Source organism: Geotrypetes seraphini, chromosome 2 (genome assembly GCF_902459505.1).
Source record: "Geotrypetes seraphini chromosome 2, aGeoSer1.1, whole genome shotgun sequence".
NCBI lineage: Eukaryota > Metazoa > Chordata > Amphibia > Gymnophiona > Dermophiidae > Geotrypetes > Geotrypetes seraphini.
Window position 1 is genome coordinate 85,412,846 of NC_047085.1, and position 17,982 is coordinate 85,430,827.

Below are 17,982 nucleotides of genomic sequence, written 5' to 3' on the forward strand. Positions count from 1 at the left end.
TAATCAGGATGGAGTTGGTCTAGAGGACTGCTACTAAAATTGTTGGTGGTCTTCATCATAAAACGTATGGAGACAGACTTAAAGATATCAATATGTATACTTTAGAGGAAAGGCGGAGAGGGGAGATATGATAGAGACATTTAAATACCTACGTGATGTAAATGCACATGAGTTGAGTCTCTCTCATTTGAAAGGAAGCTCTGGAATGAGAGGGTATAGGATGAGGTTAAAGAGGTAATAGGTTCAGGAGTAATCTAAGGAAATACTTTTTTTATAGAAAGATCGGTAGATGTGTGGAGTCAAAGACTGTGTATAAGTTCAAGAAAGCAAGGAATAGGAACGCTGGATCTCTTAGGGAGAGGAGGAGATAGTGGATGCTGTGGATGGGCAGACTGGACGGGCCATTTGGCCTTTATCTGCTTTCATGTATCTATGCCAGTGTCGCGCAAACTTCGCATGGCTGCAGCACACTAAACTGGTGGCCGCGGCTCAAGGGCATCCAAAAGTGTGCAGACATCACGCATGTGTGATGTCATCATGTTGACATCTGCGTATGCATGAAGGCCCACAAGATGAGGCTCTGAGCCGCCAGTGTGGGGGGCTGCTGGAAGGGAAGAGGCATGGAGAGGTACCAGGGAGGAGGAGAGGCGCTGGCTGACTGCCTACACCGCCTCTCCTCCTCCCTGGCATCTTGGGGCACACCTGAAATCTCAGGCGGCAGACTAGTGTGCCACAGCAGACAGTTTGCGATACACTGTTCTATGCAGTCCAATTTTTCTGGTTAACTTAGAGGGCCGTTTTTCAACATAATATCCAAATCGGAGTTTGGATGTTTTCTGGAAGACGCACAAAAGTCCAGTACCAAACATGCAAATTTTTAAAACTGCAAAACTTCTATCCTGGGTTTAAAAAATAAAAATAAAAAAATTCAAAAATAGCCATTTTTCAGACGTGTCTACCTTTTTGAACCATTTTTGAAAAAAACTCAACCAAAAGAAAAATGCACAGAACAAACCATTAGAATTTAGGAGGGGCCAGTAGACTGGCCATACAGACATCCCAGCAGAGTAATGGGGCACTGCAGTGAACTTCATATAAAAGGCCCCTGGTACACATCTCAACACAACCTGATTATATTGTATGCTGAGCCCTCCAAAATGCACCAAATACCAACTGTAGATCACATCAATAGCCCTCATGCCTGAATGTGTCACCTATATGATGGTCCAGTAGGTTTTTGGTGGGCTCATACTTTCCTCCACAAGTATAGTAGTTAGAGTGGGAAATGGGTCTGGGTCCCCTTCTTTGCAGTCCACTGCAATGATCACCAGGCTACTCCAGACAATTGCTTGCTGCTTTATTAGGACTGAGCATAATATCTGCAGCTGGCATACAGGCAAGTATGTGCTGTTTTATTTATATCTTTGGGGGGGGGGGTGAGGTGATCAGTGACCACTGGGGGAGTGTGGGGAGCCATGCTTATATCCTTCCAGTAGTCATCTAGTCAGTTTGAGCACCATTTTGGCACTTATTCATTGTTAAAACAGGCCTAGCCGCCAAAATCCAAACTGTGCCCTATACGTATTCTAAATATTCGATTATGGCCGAAAAACATTCAAGTCATAACCGCGCCCTAGTCCCACCCACACCATGTTTCCAACACGTACCCTTGAGATTTAAGCAAACTGCAGATGAACAGCATAGATATCCCTCTAGAAAATAGGTTTTGAAAATAGCGAATCAGAAGGCTTTGGCACGCAAAACATCCACATGCCCCTTTATGTCACTTTTTGGACGTCTTTCTTTTTTGAAAATAAGCCCCTTAATCAGTTAAGCACTGAATATCGGCACTTAACCACATAACTGCCAACTCTGCCCTGATCCCTCCCCTCCCCCCCCATGAATTAGTCAGTTTTCAGTTTGGCATTCACTAAAGGTCATTAATACACATGCAGATATATTTTCAGTTACCGCTCCCCAGCTATGGAATTTCTTACCAACACATCTTAAGGAAGAAACATTAGAGAGATTTAAAGGCTCCCTTAAAAGCTTCCTTTACTTACACGCTTTCGATTAACAATAAGTTCAAAAAAACAGTTAAACTTTGTGCAACACAATCATCGCCCTGCTATTCTCAAATACAGCCTTATTTTAGGCAATTTTTATCCCTTCCCTGATGTTTTTCCCATGTGTTCTTCTTTTTTAATGAAATTGTACCTAGTTCTACCCCCTACCCTAGATTCAAGTTAGTCATGGTTTATGTCTGTCTCTTATATATCTCCAGATGTTGATTCCTATTAATGTAAATCGCTTAGAAATTTGTTATAAGCGTTTTATCAAAATTTTTTTTATAAAACTTGAAACTTGAGTGCTGATATTCAGTGACAACAGGATCCAGAGCTCCCTGCTCAATAGTCTCAGAAATTGACATTTTTTTCAGGGGCTATTTTGGGATCTCTAATGAAGATATCCAAAGTGCGTGATCTCAACTAGGTCCAGAGTTAGGAGCCCCTTTATTTGGGCCACATTTTTCTATCTATGGAAGATGACAAGTGGAGACCCTCCTCAACCAGTTCAGTGCTGCTGAATATCAGCAGACAGCCCTGCACAAGCCAATTAACTGGCCAGGCCATACGAACATAAGTGTCGCCATACTGGGACGACCAAAGGTCCATCAAGATCAGTGTCCCGTTTCCAACAGTGGCCAGCCGAGATCACAAGTTGCTGGCAAGATCCCAAGGCAGATTTTATGCTGCTTATCCTAGAAATAAGCAGTGGATTTTCCTATGTCTCTGGTCAGTTAAATTGCTTTGAACATCGACCCAACCGACTATAAAATCTTATCTATATACAGCCTTGTGCAATCTAGGCGTGAGCATTTACAACAACTCTAAGGCTATTTTAAGTGCTTGCATTTTGAATATAAACATGATTTCAGCCACTTACACTAGTATTCTATAAGGAAAAGTAGGCACCTATTTTTATTCACAGAATGAACTTCAAATAGGTGCTTTTCTAGTGCTTAAATCTAGATCTCTTTAAAAAATTACCCCTTTAATGCTCAATTCTAGCTTCCTGGGCTTTCTTTAAAGTGCCACACCCAAAATTGTTCCTTATAAATGGCAAATAAGAATATTTTAGAGACCGAACAAATTTTGGTTCCATTTTTTTTTTTTTTCCTTTAGCACCGAATCTAGATTTGGCCATATTCCGGTTTCAGTCAAAATGTCAGTGCATTCTCAGCTAAAAATGAAACTCCCTCTCCCCAGCCACAAGCGAGACCACTCTCTGCCACCCCCTGATCACCAGCTCCGCCCTCCCACAACCTGTAAGCCATCTCATGAGCTAGCTTAGCCCTTGAGGTCTAGTAGCCTTTTCGGGGGTAGAAGTGATCCCCAGTCGCTTCTTCCCATGTCAGCTCCACAGTCAAAATGGCTTTGCAAGACTGCTGCAGGAGTTTGTGGCAACCGTTTTGACACTGGAACCAGCATGGGCAGCAGTAATGACTGGGGAACACTCCTGCTTAAAGAGGTCACTAGACCACCAGGGCTTCTAAGGTAGACCCAAGGAGGACTAATGAGTGGTCAGAAGGTGGACCTGGTCAAAACCGAGTGGTAAATTTCAGCTGTAGATTCGATTTTGGACAAAACTGAAAACTCTAGTTTCATTCACCATCTATTTTATTTACTTAAGCTTCTTTGCAATTCTATCTAAAGGGAGGGGGGAAAAACCCTTAGGGGCTCATATTTGAAAAAGAAAATTGTCCACAAACAGCACAAAATGGCAGATGGACCTTTTTAAAAAAAAAAATTTTTTTTAAACATCAAAATTTCTATTTTTGAAACTCATTTTAAGATTTTTTTATGCAACTTGTTTAAATCTCAATGGGGTGTGTTTGAGGCATGTTTTAGGCAGGACTAGGGTGAGCTTATGATTTGAAAATTTTTCTGTGATAATGGAACATTGTAAAAAGTACCAAAAAGATGCCCAAACTGACCAGATGACCACTGGAGGGATTAAACCCATGAACCCCCCCCCCTTAATTCCCCAGTGGTGACTTTACCCCTCCTACCCCCACCCCCCTATGAGGTGAAAGTGACAGTACATATCAGGCTCTATGATAGTTGCACATATAATGGGAATTTCTCTTAGAGCAGCAAGCAGGTCCCTGGAGTAGCCTATTGGTTGATGCAAAAGACTGTCGAGAAGGGGTACCAGACCCATATCCCATTCTAACTGGTACATGTGGTGGACAGTATAAGCATTCCACAAATACAAATCACCCCACTTCAGAGTGTAATATATAAGAAAGGAGGGTAAAGGGTCTCAGAAACTCACTTGATTCAACAAATATATATGTAATGTTAAAGCTAAATGGGTTAGAGTCTTAATCATTGACCCTTGTCACCACCTCCTCCTTAATGTTTTGCCAAAATCTTACTGTTGCTGATTTACTCTATAATTGGATTTCAATAAAGCATTGTCACAGTAAGTTTTATCACTTATCTTTAATACTGTGACAATGCTTTATTGAAATCCAATTATAGAGTAAATCAGCAACAGTAAGATTTTGGCAAAACATTAAGGAGGAGGTGGTGACAAGGGTCAATGATTAAGACTTCATCATCTTCCTTATCCTTTAGTGATTCACTGTGCGGACAGTATAAGCATCCCAAAAAACACTGAACTCACATCTTGGTAACATTTGCAGGTATAATGGCTATGGTAGTGGTATAATTAGGTACAGTACATTTTTCTATTATTCCTAGAGAGCTCACCATACAATAAGAGGGTTATGATGTGTACCTGAAACCCTTTTTTGTGAAGTTCACTGCAATGCCTTCTAGGGTGAGCCATTGTTCTGTTGGAATGATCGTGTAGCTAGTCTAGTTAAGACTGCTGGCTTCCAGACATCCTAATGGCTTGATTTTGTGTGTTTTTCCCTTGGATGTTTTTTGTTTGAAAATGGCCCTTAAAGAAAGATTTATTTATGGTATCTATATACCACCCAGCAAAGTTATCTTAGCAGTTTACAATCAGGTACTCAAGCATTTTTCCCTATTTGTCCTGGTGGCCTCACAATCTAACATACCTGGGACAATGGAGAATTGAGTGATTTGCCCAGGGTCACAAGGAACAGCACAGGATTTGAACCCACAATGAGGTACTGAGGCTGTAGCTCTAACCTCTAAGCCACTCCTTCCTAGATGAACTGAATGCAAAAATGTCTAGCAACCCTACTGAATGTCCGTGTCAATCTGTCCATTATAACTTCCTGGGTAATTGACCCAACCTCTTGTAATGTAATATGACCTTGAACTGAATAGGTAAAGGTGGACTAGAAAACCTTATTAACGTGACAATTTTTGAACCAATAAGAGATGTTTTTCTGATTCAAAAATGACCATGGATTTTTTTTTAATGCAAAACATCCAGCATTGGATTTTGACGTCATATTGAAAATGCCCCTCAACATAAATAAGAGCCTTAATTACCATTCCAAGAACAATTTTATGTGGGGCACACGAGGATAGCCTGAGGGACCAGAATGAAGCATAAAATAGATTAAAAATGCAGCACAGACATATTTTTGAGTGCAATGGACCAAGTGACCACCATGCATATGAAATAATTTATATATAATGGGATATTAACTCCATGTTTGAGCAGCATTTGACAAGTTATTCTACTGACTCATCCAACAATCTAGTTTCTAACTAAATTAAACTGTGAGCATAGCTCATGGCTGTCTCCTGAAGCGTCTTGAATTGGTATCCACGAGTCTGAATGCCTGCAGACTAACTTCCAAAGTAATGAATGTAATACGAGTGTTTTCAGAAACTATCCTGCCTATAAGCAAATAAAACATACACATGCTCTTACTCACAAGAAAAATGGAGCACTTCCAGGGCCGGGTGGTCAGGGAAATGAATGTACCTGCAGAAATTCAATTTTCAAATCTCCACACATGCTTTTCCCTGTGGACTTGATCCACACAAATAACAGATGTAAAAGGGCACCCATGGCCCTTGCAGGTTACATTCTCATTGAGAGCTCCATAGAGAATATATAATGTGCCCTCATTATGTTTATGTTTGGCATTTGATGAATCGTCTTTCATTGGGGGATAATATCTGTGCAGCTCTTTAGAATTTCTTAATGCCGGCACAAGAACATCGAGCAAAACTATAGGACTGTTTTAAGTTTAGAAACAATGGATACTGCCTATTTATTTTCAGTAATACTTAACAGCTTTACTGAGATAATTGAAAAGCATAACAGCACAATAGCAAAAGAGATTTCTCCATTAATTATGGTGTTAATATATATGTTTGCCGAAACACGGACCGTGTCGGGTCCAGCTGTACATTATTTTGGGCTCCTTTTACTAAACAGCAGGCCAATGCAGGCCAATGAGATAAATGTTCCGATGCTCATAGAATTAACTTTTTGTAGGTTTTATGGAGTGGTGAAAATGTTGTTATCCAAATGGGCTTTTCAAAATATATGCTTATTTTTGCATTACCTCTCATAACATAACATGACATAATATAACTTTATTCTTCTATACCGCCATAACCAAATGATTTCTAGGCGGTTTACACAGAAGAGGGTTGGACAATCAGCGAAATACAAATGGTTAAAAACACAACTAGTTTCTTAAATATACATAGTGTAAAATTTTGCTAACAAGAGTACCCACATTTAGGAAATAAATTTGTCAAACAACGCTGACTTAATTCCTTTTCGAAATGCACCATTAGACAACATAGCTCCACCAATGCATTTGCCCAACCAGGACTGCTGCTTACCCGCTTGAAATGTATTGTTATTCTCCACTGTATTCTGTAATTACTTGAATCTTTGTTATGTAATTCTCTCGGAAATGTCCAGATATCTTCTAACCTGTAATCCGCTTAGAACCGCAAGGCACAGGCGGAATAGAAATCACTAATGTAATGTAATGTAAATGCAAGAGTCTTATCCAAAAAAGTCTTGTATCTGCAACCAGTAATTTTTGGATATGCGAATAAATGTAAATTTCTAGTTTTCCTCGTTGGGCTGAACAATCTGTGATAGTCTGATATATTTTAGCTTTTGATTATTTTTGCATCTTATTTGTGTTTTCATTATTTTGGATATACTGTATTGTATATTTATTTGGGCTGTATTAGGTTGTCTCTTTCAACCATTCTCTGACTGTTGCTGCTCGGTTTACCTTATTTTTTTTAATTGCTTGCTTTTATCTACCGGATGATTATTTTTAATTATTGATCTCTGCTTTTTGCTTTTCCTGTAAGTTCAATACAAACAAGATTCAATTGAATTTGAATTTCTCAGAAATGAAAATGGATCTCAGCTATTTGAGGTGGCAAATAAATTACCCCCCAAATAATTGCTACAGCAGCTGCTTCAAAATATAACAGGGTTCAATCTATAAGCTTATCAATAAAATGTTTTCCAATTTATTGTGGAGGAAAAAAAAAAAGGAAATAAGAATTACTGGTGATTCCATCAAGCACAAAACATCATTCCTGTTATATTTAATGGTTTGTTCCCAACTAAAAAAGAATACGTGGAACTAATTAGTTTACTGAAATAGTAGTACCACAAACACCAAAATAGTCCCCTTATATATGAATCATGGAGAAAATGTTGCATTGTATTTTAGTCCTATACCAGAAAAGTTGCTTTCTGTCTGTCACATATAAAAGGAGTATGACATTTTGTCCAGTGAGTTGTCTGTATTGCTGGGCTGCTCTGGGTAACGGGCAATGTGTCAAGAAAGGAAGTGAGCCCCTAGAAACAAGCAATGCCAATCCCTTGATGCAGTGTGCAGGCAGCAGTTACATATGAGAGGAGAGGAACAGCTGTCCAGCCTCAACAATGGTGCTTCTGCTAATACAGCTTATTCTCTGCTACATTCCACTTCCCACCTTAGGCCACTCAGCATTGCCTTGACTGGGGGAAATGTGTCCAACCTGGCCACTACCAACTCAATTCACTTTAACAGCTGAGCTGGTGCCTTGATTATATAGATATAGATATATATATATATAGAGAGAGAGAGAGAGAGTGAGAGAGAGAATGAAAATATGAGAGAGAGAATATGAGAGAGAGAGAGAGAGACAATATGAGAGAATGAGAACATATGGTAGAAGGCCCACAATGAACTTGCATCACAGTTCAAGCGATCACTGTTCTAATGCTGGAACCTCTCTTTAGAGATGGGCAGCCAGAAAATCTTGGTTTCATGTCACTTCCTGTGCCATTTCTGGGAATGTTTGTTCTGTTAATTTTTTTCCAAGCATTTGTTAGTTACTGGAGCTATGCCGTCGTGAGTGTGCACTCTTCCTGCTGGTGCATACGTGTGTATTGCTTTGCCCACATGCACCCTTTCTAAAGAGTGCACATTCTTTGCAAATAGTGCACATTCTGTAAAATGTGTGCACCATCATCGGCACCAGATGCTATATTTTTTCTTGTTATTTTCATTTGTTAACGGCACGGGATATGAATGGGATGACATATCCCAGGTCATTTGCAAAGGACAGCCCATCCCTACCTGTCATTTCTGAGTGGCTCTCGGGTAGTACTAAATAAAAGTCCTAAGGTAAGTTCATAAAGTAAAAATTCATATTCATAACAACATAGCGAGCATGCTGTTCAATTTCCCTTTCAAGATTAAAAACACAGGTCCATTTTATGGAACAGGTAATCTGATGAATTACAACAGTACAACCACCACAATCCAGCCTATGTAAAAAAAAATAAAAAGCCTGGTTCTCAGCTAACTCTGGGAGCAGAGGAGACGTCAAACAGCGTGTTTGCCAAAACTAATCTCCAGATTGGAAAACCAGTCACCTTCCTCTCAAATCCAGCCAGCACAGTGATGCTGCCGCCTGGACTTATGCAGTGTGTTTGCCTTTTCTATCACTCAAGCCACATCTGGTTTCAGCTACTGCAGAACCAGTTTAGATAAGAAGAATCAAGACAGGCTCTTTCGCACTGCTACTTCACCACTGCATGAACATCCAAGGACAAACTTTTCAGTTGCTTTCTGACAAACAAGAGACAGACGAAGCCTGACTTCACCCTGTTAGGTTGCTTCTGCAGCTACCGACATATTTCGCTAGCAAATTGAGCACATCAAGGGCAACATCTTTCTCCAATGACATTATTTAATGTTTTACAAGAGGAGGGGGAGCTCTATTTCATCTGATAACTGCTTCAGGCTGAAGCACCCCAGTCATCTGTCCATTCCTGACAGCCCACCAGGTTTCCCAGTTTAATTATATCGATATCCTGTAGCCATCAGCAATAATCCAAAAGGATCAAATATGTAGATATGGACACTGGTGCCAAGTCCAATTTTCATCCTATTACTTATAAGTATGAACAAGAGCAGCTCTACTCCGAATCCATGCCTGTTAACAATGTTCCACAACACTGAACTGCCAAAGATGAAGCTGGTAGAGTTTAGTCTTTGTAATATATTTGGAAAAAAATTAATTGAAACCAAGGCCCCCCCCCCCTTTTACGAAGCTGCATTAGGCTTTTTTATCGCCGACCGCGGCAGTATTAGTTCCGACGCTCATAGAATTCCTATAAACGTCGGAGCTCATACCGCTGCGGCCGGCGATAAAAACGCCTAATGCAACTTCGTAAAAGGGGATTTAGGGGGTAAATGAAGATAATGGATATGTTTGTTTAAACCACAGGATCAAGGACTGCTGAAATCAGTTCCTTTTCTCCTACAGACACGATACCTTGTGACACATATTCAATCTAAAAGTAGCCCTGCAGTAATTATAATTTCCCATAGACGGAACAAACCTGATTTGTCCTCGGAATCATCGAACTCTACGTTGAAGGAATGGCCATTATTCTGGATAGTTCTGGCTGTGGAAGGGTCATAGCGGATTTTAAGGGGCTGCAGGGCAGGGTCATAGTTCACTTCTTTCGTTACGATATTAATAGGGGACTGATGATCTCCTTTGGCAATAGGAAAACTCTCATGCCAGTGATCGGGTCCTACAAGATTTAAAAACAAAAAAGTTTAACCTGTATGAGCAGGTATGTAAACATAACATACACAATCCTACAATAACATCATAACTTAAAATCAACACATATTACTAGAAATAATCTTGCACATTAAGTGAATTATTTAAAATGCATCACCTCTGTCAGCAGAGCACAGAATTCCTAGTGCTTTATAAGCTGCCTGCCTCAGCTTCTACAAGCACCAGCAACACTGAAGGTCATTCACAAGGAAGAGCAGAAGCAATCCAAGGGCACTTGAAGGAAATAATGTGGACCCTGGAAGAACTGTCTGTCTAGTGTTTGACCTACTTCTGGCCCACAATGACAGTGCAGCAAAACACTTTAACCACTGTGGAAGCGTCTTCATAGAAGTACAGCAGATTTCTAGGAAAGTTTTCATGATGGAATGATGCAGTTCATGTTTAATTCCCTAAAGATGTGTGAGTAACATTCTAAAAAAAGGGAATTTCTATCCCGAAAGCAGAACCCCCAAAGACATTTAACATTGAAGGGCCACCTCTCTTAGGAAAAAAATGTCTCTTAGAACAATAGATTTGCACCAAACACCTATGGCGTTGGAAAATGCAGCCCATACTGCAGACTGCACCTGTCGTTCTCTAGCTGGGTAAAAAGTGAATTTAACTAATAGCAAAAAATGATTCCATTTCAAATGCATTTGTAGTTTAGATACCTGATAGTCCTAAGAAATATTATTTCATGCTTAGTTTGTGTTTCTATATGCTGGTGGCAGAGACCTATGGAAGCAGTTGGGAAGGAAAGGCTGTGTGATTAGTATGGAGAGGATGGTCTCTGTGACTCACTGCAGTACTTCTCACTAGTCTCCTCTACACATGAAACACAAATCTCTTCTCTGTACAGACAAAACATATATTTCCACCTGAACCGTATACAGGCAGCAAGGCAAGAATGGCTGCAAAATCAAGCTCTAAAATTATGCATCAGAGGCAAAAATACTTATACACTGTATTATAAAAGGAGACTTTATTCAATAAATGCCCTCACTAAAGACTTGAGGAAGCAGAGCCCATCCTCAGTGTTTGAGCTGAACTGGAGGGGGATAAAGTGTTGTCATATTAGTTAATGGGTCTTGCTGCCACTCTACCGGACTTGCACTTTCTCTGAGGGGGCCTGCGTCCCTTACCCCAAGAGCTGAGCTAGTCACTCACCGTTGTGACTGTCATAGCCCCACAGTTGTGCCATCCTCTGTCTGTCTGTCTGTCCCGGTGAACGTGTGGCCCCGGCTCGCTGTCTCTCTCAGCCCTTGAGTTCCTTCTGGGGGCTTTTTTTTTTTTTATAGGCGTCCCCTGCCTCTATCTCCCTCTGACCGCAGCAGGTGGGTTTGGCTCCTGGAGCTCAGCCTGCTCGGGGGCGGAGAGAGAGAAGCACATGAATCCTCTGCCCCCCTCCCCCACCCCCCACCTCCACCACCTCCCCACCCCTTCCAGTTCCAACCCCAGCCGGACCCAGCGCCTGCGGTCAGAGCAGTCCGGATCCTGCCCCCACAGCGCCGGCCCGGACCCGCTGATCCCCCCCCCCCCCCCTATCGATCACAAGACCAGCTTTACTCGCTAAGGCACCAAATAAAAAGAACCCCCTCCTACCGATGTTCTGTTGCTTCCCTTTGCGACTGCATCGCTTTGAAGGCTCTCGTGCTCGCTCGTTTCGCCTCCGCTGCCCGGGCGTTCTGGAATGCTGCCTGGGAATAATTATCCGCTTAATCCCGGCTAAATGGCCGATCGGAGCCGGTGACAGCTGCTTCAGTCTCCGCCGCTCCGAGCTCCGGCAGCTGCCTCTCGATGAAGAAGAGCCGAGCTCTTCTTCCGGCTGCTGCTGCCCCCTGCAGGACAAACATTTCGATCTTTTACGTGCATTCCTTGCCTTTTGGAGCCCAGGGCCAGATAGTTACAGAGAAGTACAGTATTTTCTTAACCTAAGATGACTTACAATTAAAACGCTTTGTGCGCTGAGAATAGGGCGATTTGGCTAAGGTTAGCAGAGGTGGTTAGTGGAAGAAACAAGATGAAAACCCTCCATTCGCCTTTACTATTTGTTATTCCCTTTAAATGCACCTGCCTAATTTTCAAGATCCTACATGGCATTCTTCCTCCCCTAATCCCACTATCCTGGAATTCTTGGAGACCTGACACTACCAGATCCTCCCCCATACTCAAACTATCTTTCCCCTCGTTGACTTTTGTGAACTGTACAAGCTGATGTATGTTTTCTGTATCTGTGCGTTGTTATTGTTGTTTTTTTTACAATAAACAGATTGGAACTTTAAAAAAAGGCGTCATGTATGCAGGTAAATTAGGGAAATTCATTTTCTTCAAATCCACTGAGCTTTGGAATAACCTCCCTGCCCCGCTGCGGAACCTAGGCTCATTCCAATTATTCCAAAAGCATCTGAAAACCTGTTTGTTTGTTTTTCTCCAAAACGTAAAACTATCTATTTAAAATGTAAAGCTAGCTTTCTTCTTCATAATCTCTAATTTCTTATTATGTCCTTCCCTCATCTATTGAATTATCTGTAAACCGTGCCGAGCTCTATCTTTTTGGAGATGATGCGGTCTAAAAACTTAAAGTTTAGTTTAGTTTAGTATACTGTAATATATTAAAAGGGGCTGGGAAGCTGAGGGTCATGTTCATAACATCAGACTTTGTTTGAAACTGACCTTTTTAGACAGTTAATGTGAAAAATGATCACAGAACTCTAAAGATACTAAAATAGTATAGTAGCTTTCATTCCTGTTAATAGGTTTCAATTCAAACTAGTCTGTATCTGATTTGTGTTTTACAGTAGAATAGATTTCGGAGGGGGGGGGGGAATCAAAGAAGAGAGCCCAATTTGCATCTGCGACTGGATCTTCCGGAATGACCGCACACTCAGAGGCAGAGATCCTTTCTGAAATTGTTATTTGGGCTCTTTAGTTTGACCTTCTGTCGCCAATCCATCTCTTATATTTTATAATAAAATGCCAGTTGTTTTGGGGGTGGTTTTTTCTTTGAAAGAGTTTGGAGGTTTGCGTGAGGAGGCTTGGTGACTGATGCTCATTGCGATTCTCCGTGTGAATATTTCCTGTCAGTCTTCTTCACCATACTCTGTGAGATCCCAGTCAGCTTTAGGGTTTATGTCTCATCTGGCAAGAAGAGAGACGCAGCATTTTATCCCCGAGCAACCCAGCGCCTGCCTGTGTCCCCACTGGCTTTGGATAATTGCACCAAAATGAACCTCCCGTCACAAAGCTTGTGCCTAAAGGCAAACCAACTCTGGAATTTCGAGGCTTATTTTAAACAGGTTGTATGAACAATCCTTTGCACTTGTTTTCATTCGTTGCCCTTAAACCGAAGCAAAGTTATGGCAGTAGTTCATCCTAGGTGCTGTTGTATATATTTAAAAGAGCAACGCTTTCTACCTGTCTGTGCAATTCAATAAGGAGAAACAGGTGCTGAAACGCTCTGCAGATGTTCAGAGCTTAACTAAGTCAGCACTGGTAAAAAAAAAAAAAAAAAAAAGGGGGGGGGGAGGGGAGAGGCAGCATTTATTTCAACTAATACCCATGAAGGGTAATAATTCAATAATGGGTTCCTAGGATCTGAGTAGAATAAGCTGCCTGTGTACTTAAGGCATTTAACAAACTTATACAAGTTTAAGTGAACGTTAAAAAAAACCCCAAACCATCTTTTCTTTAATATAAAATATGGTGCTCTGTTTTGCGAGTATGCCAGTTTGCATTATTATTGTTTTATTATGTAGATATTTTAAGTAATCTGCCTTGGACAAAGACGGACTGGAAATAATAAACTGAAATTGAAACTGAGGCACCTTTTTCGGGCTTAATCATCTTTATAAAACCCTGGAGCTACATTTAAGGTGGGATTACTTACACCAGCCCTACAGCTCATGCAAATGCCACAATGCCTGCGCCGATGTTAGCCGGAATACTATCGTTTCCACACATACCTCCCAGTGCCCACTCTTCCCTTGCTTTCCCCAAACTCTCCGTATACAATACACCCAAGGTCAAAGAATACACCATCAAAACATGGTGTATACTTTTCCATTACTCAGTATTCAATTAGAGGTCATTGATGTGTGTTAAAGGCCACTTATGCACATATTGCAAATGGCTAGAATACCAGTATTTAAATGGGCTCCTGCTATCTAAACCTGCTTGGTAATATAGTGGATGAAAGCAAATAAAAACCTGCAAAGTCCATCCAGCTCTTTCCAATCTTTTCGTAAATCTTTTAAAAACTTTTCTATTTGCTAAACACTTTGAAAATTAATCCCCTTGTATTTTAGCATATTTTTAAACTTATTGTTAACCGCATCGAGCTTCCTCTGGTTGAAGACCCGGTATATAGGTTCCTAAAGGATAAGGGGATTGAGGGGTACAGATAGAAGTAGAGGTAGGTTATAGGAATAGTCAGGGACCACTTCACAGGTCATAGGCCTGGTGGGCCGCCGCGGGAGCGGACTGCTGGGCGCGATGGACCTCTGGTCTGACCCAGTGGAGGCAACTTCTTAAGTTCTTATGTTCTTATATAAAGTTAAGTTTGAGTTTAGTCTAGTTTAGTCTGCTCATCAAGATAAATTCATAGAATGTGATACTGAATACACATAGCTGCTCTTTTTTTTGCATCCCATTTTTTGGGCACAGGCTGTAGAAGTCTGCCCTGCGTTGGTTTTAATTCCCAGCTACTGGAATTGCTGTTGAAGCCCCGCTCCAGCCCATCCAGGTCTCTCTAGTCATAATTGGGACACAGACCATGACGTCTCCCTGGCATTGGCTTTAGGTCCCAACTACTAGAGTTGTTAAAAAGATGGCTTCTTATAGAATTAACACTTAAATACACTCAGACCCTCTTTTACTAAGCCACAGTAGAAGTTTCTACCGCAGCTCAGAGCACTAAATGCTCCAATGCTGCTCTGATGCTCATAGGAATTCTATGAATGTTGGAGCATTTAGCAATCTGGGCTGTGGTAGAAACTTCTACTGTGGCTTAATAAAAAAAAAAAGGGGGGGAAGGGTTAAATGAATTACCCATGGGCTTTGCACCAAATTTTCAAGAGAACATAGACAATTAACATACTTTAGAAACCTGCCATAGAAACATAGAAAATGACGGCAGAAAAGGGCCATAGCCCATCTAGTCTGCCCACTCTAATGACCCACCCCCCCTTGATTCTACCCCCCTAGAGATTCCACATGCGTATCCCATTTACTTTTAAAATCTGGCACGCTGCTGGCCTTAATCACCTGAAGTGGAAGTTCATTCCAATGATCAACCACCCTTTCGGTGAAGAAATACTTCCTGGTGTCGCCATGAAATTTCCCGCCCCTGATTTTCAGCGGATGCCCTCTTGTGGCCGAGGGTCCTTTAAGAAAGAAGATATCATCTTCCACCTCGATACGGCCCGTGATATATTTAAACGTCTCAATCATATCTCCTCTCGCTCTCTACGTTCCTCGAGTGAGTATAGCTGCAATCTATTCAGCCTTTCCTCATACGGTGTAAGCTTCCCACAGGCTTTTGCACTTTTGTACAGGTAATTTTTTATATGGAAAATAAAATGTATATTTGCTTACTGATCCTGTCCAAAACATGTGGGAATGCCGCCCTTAAACATGACTACAAATGTCCAAATTATCATATGATACACATACGTTAGGCTTATCCAGAAAAACCTAAAGTTGGAAAAACTGTGCAAATTGACGTTTTTCCTATGAATTTGATTGTCCTTGATCAGAAAAAAATTTTTTTAAAAATTTTAAAGCCCATCCTGGGGTCACTGAAAGCCACTGATTACATAAAGCTCCGTTTCTCTTAAATTTTGTTATTTTTGCTTAATGGAACAAATTCATTAGTATTATAGCTATAACTTATGTTTTCACACTCAATGATGCATTGATAAAAAAACAATTTAAGCAAAAAATCCAGCAGTATTTTATTAAATGAACCTTCAATATCTGCACTTTATTGTGGAAAATAACAGAAATTTAACATAGGTCCCCTTTTATCAAACTGTGTAAGGGTTTTTTAAATTGCAGGCCACTGTGGTAATAGCTGCTGCCAGAAGGATTCTGGGCTGTATAAAGAGAGGCGTAGTCAGTAGAAGGAAGAAGGTGTTGATGCCCCTGTACAGGTCATTGGTGAGGCCCCACTTGGAGTATTGTGTTCAGTTTTGGAGACCGTATCTGGCGAAAGATGTAAGAAGACTTGAGGCGGTCCAGAGGAGGGCGACGAAAATGATAGGAGGCTTGCGCCAGAAGACGTATGAGGAGAGACTGGAAGCCCTGAATATGTATACCCTAGAGGAAAGGAGAGACAGAGGAGATATGATTCAGACGTTCAAATACTTAAAGGGTATTAACGTAGAACAAAATCTTTTCCAGAGAAAGGAAAATGGTAAAACCAGAGGACATAATTTGAGGTTGAGGGGTGGTAGATTCAGGGGCAATGTTAGGAAATTCTACTTTACGGAGAGGGTGGTGGATGCCTGGAATGCGCTCCCGAGAGAGGTGGTGGAGAGTAAAACTGTGACTGAGTTCAAAGAAGCATGGGATGAACACAGAAGATTTAGAATCAGAAAATAATATTAAAGATTGAACTAGGCCAGTTACTGGGCAGACTTGTACGGTAGAAGGTGGGATGAACACAGAAGATTTAGAATCAGAAAATAATATTAAAGATTGAACTAGGCCAGTTACTGGGCAGACTTGTACGGTCTGTGTCTGTGCATGGCCGTTTGGAGGAGGATGGGCAGGGGAGGGCTTCAATGGCTGGGAGGGTGTAGATGGGCTGGAGTAAGTCTTAACAGAGATTTCGGCAGTTGGAACCCAAGCACAGTACCGGGTAAAGCTTTGGATTCTCGCCCAGAAATAGCTAAGAAGAAAAAAAATAAAAAAAATAAATAAATAATTTAAATTGAATCAGATTGGGCAGACTGGATGGACCATTCGGGTCTTTATCTGCCGTCATCTACTATGTTACTATGTTAGCTCCAGTGCTCATAGAATTCCTATAAGCATTGTGAGCTTTTACCTCAGCTTTCTGTGATTGAAAAAACCCCTTACACAGCTTGTTAATAGGGGGGCCATAATTTGCTAATAGCTGAACACATACACATTGGTATAGTCATTTACCAATGGCATGCAAAAAACTCACTCCCCCCCACCCCACACACACACACCTTTTACAAAACCATAGCACAGTTTTTAATGCTGGCCACGGCGGTAACAGCTCCGACACACATAATTCCTATGAGCATCGGAGTATTTAGCGTCCTGGGCCACAGTTGAAATTTTGATCGTGGCTTAGTAAAAAAAAGGGGCTATAATACCAAGAAATTTGTTCCATGAAGCAATAATAATAGCAAATTTTAAGAACAATTGAGCTTTAGGTAATCAGTGGCTTCGAGATACCCCAGGATGGGCTTTAAAATATTTTTAAAATGTTTTTCTGATCAAGTACAATCAAGTTAATGGGAAAACTTCAATTCACACAGTTTTTCCAACTCTAGGTTTTTCTGAACAACCCTAAAATACTTGTAGTATTGAAGGGGAGCATTTCCAGATATTTATCCAAGCAAATGGCTTTAAAAGTTATCATTTTGATGTCTACTCTGAAGCCAAATAAACATTAGGTTTGAAATGTTAAGCTTATCTCTTTCTCTGGTGAGCTGCTAGGGCTTGTTTTCCTTCTCACTGTCACATCTGAGGAATTCCTTCTCTGTGGACATAATACTGTCACAATAAAGAAAAAAAATAAACAAAACACCAGCGAGAGTGCAGCATTTCCAGTTTCTAGATTCTCAGAGACACTGGAATCCTGGCTAGATAGCATAATTCTGGCTACAAAACTCTGCACGGGTTTCCCACATTTCTACAGCAAACTTTGACATCTGGGACA

At 41.0% G+C, this 17,982-nt stretch overlaps 1 protein-coding gene across 1 annotated transcript in view; it reads right to left on the bottom strand.

The window, feature by feature from the left end:
- Positions 1 to 11,787, bottom strand: part of LOC117355308 (carbonic anhydrase 2-like) — a 59,358-nt gene extending 47,571 nt beyond the window's left edge. Inside the window, exons 1-3 of the mRNA XM_033933655.1 lie at positions 11,670 to 11,787; positions 11,235 to 11,426; positions 9,838 to 10,035 (exon numbers count right to left, since the gene is read on the bottom strand). Coding sequence (XP_033789546.1) covers positions 9,838 to 10,035; positions 11,235 to 11,268 — 232 coding nt within the window. The 5' untranslated portion in view covers positions 11,269 to 11,426; positions 11,670 to 11,787. The remainder of the gene's footprint in view (positions 1 to 9,837; positions 10,036 to 11,234; positions 11,427 to 11,669) is intronic.
- Between the last annotated feature and the right edge of the window lie 6,195 nt (positions 11,788 to 17,982).